Source organism: Sinocyclocheilus rhinocerous, unplaced genomic scaffold (genome assembly GCF_001515625.1).
Source record: "Sinocyclocheilus rhinocerous isolate Xijiao unplaced genomic scaffold, SAMN03320098_v1.1 scaffold299, whole genome shotgun sequence".
Classification (NCBI taxonomy): Eukaryota; Metazoa; Chordata; class Actinopteri; order Cypriniformes; family Cyprinidae; genus Sinocyclocheilus; species Sinocyclocheilus rhinocerous.
The window spans coordinates 1809556-1814637 of NW_015652998.1; the positions used below are offsets into that span (position 1 = coordinate 1809556).

General features: G+C 35.2%; 2 protein-coding genes across 4 annotated transcripts in view; one reads left to right on the forward strand and one right to left on the reverse strand.

Annotated features, from left to right (window-relative positions):
- The window catches only part of LOC107715302 (guanine nucleotide-binding protein G(I)/G(S)/G(O) subunit gamma-3-like), an 8177-nt gene extending 5734 nt beyond the window's left edge, over nt 1-2443 (forward strand). The window contains exons 2-3 of the mRNA XM_016521377.1: nt 431-530; nt 1542-2443. Of these exons, the coding sequence (XP_016376863.1) occupies nt 432-530; nt 1542-1670 (228 nt within the window). The 5' untranslated portion in view covers nt 431 and the 3' untranslated portion in view covers nt 1671-2443. The remainder of the gene's footprint in view (nt 1-430; nt 531-1541) is intronic.
- Nucleotides 2444-3078: 635 nt separating this feature from the next.
- Nucleotides 3079-4921, reverse strand: banf1 (barrier to autointegration nuclear assembly factor 1). 3 transcript variants are annotated; one of them, XM_016521492.1, is made up of 4 exons: nt 4743-4921; nt 4574-4643; nt 4004-4181; nt 3079-3909 (listed from the first exon to the last, which is right to left on the reverse strand). In XM_016521492.1, the coding sequence occupies exons 3-4, from the start codon at nt 4127-4129 to the stop codon at nt 3763-3765; spliced, it is 273 nt and encodes a 90-aa protein (XP_016376978.1). In that variant the 5' UTR covers nt 4130-4181; nt 4574-4643; nt 4743-4921; the 3' UTR covers nt 3079-3762. The 3 variants fall into 3 exon arrangements, with proteins under 3 accessions (XP_016376978.1, XP_016376979.1, XP_016376977.1); XM_016521493.1 differs by lacking the exon at nt 4574-4643 and having other exon boundaries at nt 4004-4172; XM_016521491.1 differs by lacking the exon at nt 4574-4643 and having other exon boundaries at nt 4743-4919.
- Between the last annotated feature and the right edge of the window lie 161 nt (nt 4922-5082).

Consider the following 5082-nt stretch of genomic DNA (forward strand, 5'->3'; position numbering starts at 1 on the left):
AAATAATATTAAAAATATCTGTATGACATTATATTCTGCAGTTCTTCCCTGTTGTACCGAATGTCTATACTTTTCAAATTATCATATCGAAGTTAGAAATTCAAATATTGTGACAAAATTAATTTTGTAGGGTGCCACAAGTTCCAAAGGGTGCCGCGACTAAAAAAAGGTTGGGAAACGCTGCTTTAGATGATTAAAATGTTCTTCACATTGGTTCTTTTAAGAACTGTTCACTGAAAGGTTCTTTTGGGAACCAAAAATGGTTCTTCTGTTGCATCACTGCAAAAACCCTCTTGTAGGGCAGCGCAAATATACTTTTATTGGCTGGATTGTGATTATGAACTCCTTAATCAAGATGAGCAGATTCATTTTTGTATTTCAAGGGGATTTTGCATTGATGTCTGAGTAATTTTGTGTGTGTATGTGGTAGGATGAAAGGAGACACCCCTGTGAACAGCACCATGAGCGTCGGTCAGGCCAGGAAGCTGGTGGAACAGCTGAAGATTGAAGCCAGTTTTTGTCGAATCAAGGTGAGGGTTGCCATGCAAAATAACCAGAAAATGTGGCAAACAGGAATCAGATCAGTGGTAATCCTGCCTGCCTAAAAATACGTCTTATTATACCAGCCTGTACGTAGCAGACTCATTTGTATAAGATGTGATCAAAGATCTGGAATCAGGTTAATAGGTATGACCTAATTCTACAATCCCCCCGGTAAAGTGTGTCCTACAAGTAGAATTTGAAGCATTCAACAGTCTTTAAGCATTGACCTCAACCTTTCATTTCACTCATACAAAGTTCTATTTAATTAAAATGCTGTTTTAGCCAAGATATGAAGGTGCAGTTTATAAAGACACTACAGGCAAACCCAGTGTTTTTCAGGTGCTGGTCAATTTTGAGATTATTTTGAGGCTATTTTGTATCCATCACTTGTCTTCATTTTAGACTAGTAGAAAGAAAACCCTCAAAATACCCATTTAAGTGTTCATTTTATTACACTTTATTTATTTGTGTCTATAGATTTCAGTTGCAAGCCTGTTTTCTCAAAATGAGTTTTTTCTCATGTGCAAAAAAATCTCAGTAGCACTTACTAAACTTTATTTTTATTCATATTCTGAAGGTATTTACAAAAGAGTTTGTTCATACAACGTTCGCCTGATTTACTTTATTCCTAAATATATGGTGATTTTTCTTTCTGGCTTTTGACAGCATTTTCTGATTTATGGAGTGATCCAAAATCCTCTCTGTAAAAACTCTCTTATGTCATCAAAACGAAACAAGAATTTGTGTTCAGATTTCTCTTCTAGAAATGTATACAAATTAGTGCATATTTAAATAGATAATGCCTTATTTGCATATTGGAACATAACATTTCAGAAAACTTGTAATACAAAGCAATTATCTTAATGTACTTTAATTAAATTTTTTTTTACCTGATTCACCTGCAGTGTCTTACCTTAAGAACAAGACAATCAGCTTTGAATCAATAACTGTTTTAGTGCTTTTAATTTTCGACACTGATAATCTACCTGAATTCTTAGGTGTCCAAGGCAGCGGCGGACTTGATGGCCTACTGTGATGCCCATGTATGTGAGGACCCTCTCATCACCCCCGTGCCCACTTCAGAAAACCCTTTCAGGGAGAAAAAGTTCTTCTGTGCTCTGCTCTGAACAGGACACCGGAAGGGCAGAATTAGTCTCATTTAGATGATAATGATTTGTGTACGCACATCACACAACACAACACAACACTCAACGAGACACGACACAGCAAAATAAATCCCAAATTAAGCTTTAATAAATGCAAAGTGGTTTCTAAATTTCAGCAACTGACAGCACCAAATTGTCAAAATCATGCTTGTGAGGATATTTTTATTCTCCTGGGTTTTTTTTTGGGGGGGGGACCAAAATAACATCAAGATTGATGCAATTTGATTAGATGAAATCACACACTGATACACACATATGCAAGCAGTTTTTTAATCAAGCAAAAGGAAATAGGTGCGGGTCTGGATATTTCAATGATTTCAAATTGTATTATATTCAAGACATTCGTTATGTTCTTCACATACAAATTCTGTATGTATATTTAGATTTTTTTTTTAATGTTTTGTTTGAGGTGGCTATGTACGCTGGTAGACATTTCTGATTAACTGGTAGAACTTTTAAAGTTTAGATCATTGTGAGAAGGTGAGACTGCTAATACCTACACACAAATACCACCAGTGCATAGCGCTCCTAAACCTAAATGTCCAAAAACCAATTAAATTTTTCTGACCACTTAAACAAGAGGTAGAGGTATCTAGTCTCTAAGAGTTGGAAATTAGCTTAAAAGATGAATTATTGGAAAAAAATGTAAACAGAATATCTGTCAAAACTTGTGGTCCCAAGTAACGGATTAAATGCAGACAGAATCCAATGAAGGAATGAATAAAACTTTTAAACACAACACACTTACATGTACCGCTTATTGAGATTTAGGAGAAAAAAATAATTCACTACTGTTCTTTTTTGTTGTTGTTGAGGAAATGAATACTTTTATTCAGAAAGGACAAAAAAATCATAAGCGACAGTAGATTTATTATGTTACAAAAGATTTCTATTTCAAATCAAAATTTAAATAAAATACACTTTTTAACTTTCTAGTCATCATTCTAGGATCACCGTTATTACAAAATTAAGCAGCATAACCGTTTTCAATATTGATAATAAATGTTTCTCTTAGGCAGCAAATCAACATATTAGAATGATTTCTGAAGGATCATGAGACACTGAAGACTGGAGTAACGAATACTGAAAATTCAGCTTTACTATCACAGAAAAAAAAAAATTTACATTTTAAAATAGAAAAGTTATTCTAAATTGTAACCACCGCAAACTTTTGAACAGTAGTGCAAGTTCATGATTTTTAATAATCCAAAGCAAAACAGGTAATTCCGCTTGTGTAACAACAGGTTGAGCTGGATTGGCAATACTGTGTGTCATTCCACATACTCGCCACACACCCTATAAATTATTACTTTTTGGATAATTTATTCAAAAAGAATTAAAATGCCAAAACACAAAAAGGTTCAAAATGTTAGAATCATAAGAACATTTATGAGTTTCTTAGACCATTCATGTAGCATTTTAAACATCTGACAGCAGCAAATGCCAATCAAGATGTGAATTAAGTGGCTACACTATGCAGAATGAATCAGACCACGCATCTTTAGGTACACATGCACAATTAAAACAAATCCAGATTTTTATTAAGGCAATTTAGTGGCTGGGGAGCATAAAAACCATATAACAAAATTATACCATTATGCATCTGATCATTTGGGAAATACATATTCAAGTTCACATAAACCTTTAAAAGTGGCACATTTTGGACATAAGTCAGTTAAAACCTTCAAACATCATAAACAGAGAAGGGGAAAGACTTGTAGAACTATTTGTGTTGTTCTTGGCAAATGTGTATTTGGACTACTAGTGCATGTACAGCCTGCAACAGAACTGCATATGCGTGGATGATTTTGTGTCTCACCCCCAAAACTAAAGATCCAGTGTGAATGATGTTTGAACAACACAAAATGAGCAGTTATATTACAAGTGTACCCATCTAAAAGACCTTCTAGTGCGATAAATCTATGCTAAGAATTAATATCAATACATCCAAAAATGATGTCCGAAAAGTCAAATTGATAAAGTGAGGTAAACGTATTCCACATACAAGTGGGAGGGAAATTAATATACAACAACAACAACAAAAAAAAGTCAACTACAGGAAAGAGTCACACCACTCTCTCAGACAGCTATAACAGTCGCCTTGCTGTTTAATGTTGGCTCCACAAGTATCCTTCAACCATTCCCGAAACAACTCTTCATCTTTCCTCAGTACCAAGAACTGTCCTAGAACAACATATGCCTTTAAGAAGAAAAACAAAAGTGAAAGAAAGAAAAATGAATGGTTTCGGTTTCATGACTACAGAGTATATATGAAACATCTTTTTACATCATACCTTGTCAAAGCCCTTCTCTTCCAATCTCTTTCCAAGAACTTCACCGATTCCTGCAAGTGCCATCACAGACTTCTCCCCCATGGGCTCTGCCACAAAGTCCTTGTGTTTTTGTGATGTTGACGACATTGTTAATTTGTATTAGAGGGTTGTGGGATATCAAGTTGACTTTCTTCAGTGGCTTAAGGCAGAGAAACAGGACAAAAACATTTATGTTAAAAGGTTTGATTTCTTAATAGCAGAAAACTAACTGCACATATAATTCAAACGAAAAGGAATGCATAAAAAAACACCTATTCAACTCCAGATATAATTTCAGCTATTGCTAAAATGCAAATGTGCCTTCCCTGAAAATCAGCCAATTTGCCTCTCCTTTCCTCATGTATTACCGTATATATATTGTAACACTGAGAAAGGAAAGTGAAGGTAAGTTACGAGACTACAGGGAAAGCAAAAGTCAAAACTACACATAGGATTAATAAAACCATCAAAAACGCAACAGATAGATAATAGCTAATAAATAAAATGTTATGAAATTATGCAGTTGATAAGAGTAAAGTCTTGGTAATTTACACGAGTTTTTGAGGTCCCGCCTCATTTCTTCGCGGTCAGCGCCACACAACGACAGCTGACACGCCATTCTCTATTCATTTTAAAAATAATAATAACCTAAGTGGCAAACACAACAGTATGAACAGTACTCTTAAGCTAACGTGCAGCAGTAACATAGTTTATATCATACCTGGACACTATCATGGAGAAATTTCAATCCTCATCCGCAAACGCCGTGCTGTTCACAGTCTCAATGCGCCCAAAATAACTCACACAGCGCTGCTTCCTGATCCCGCCTTTAGAAAGAAAAAGGCCACTTCCGCTCTAATCATGCAGCTGTTCAGCGAGACACGGACCCCTAGTGGCTCCAGCTATTTGGTGGAACTCAAATAGAAATTTAAATAGATTTTTTTTACACCAAATAAACACAAATTGTATATTAAGCAAGTTCTTCACTTTTAGAATGTGATTCTACTGTGTGAAATGTCACTGATATTGGGGGGGGGGGGGTTTAAGCTTTTTTTTACACA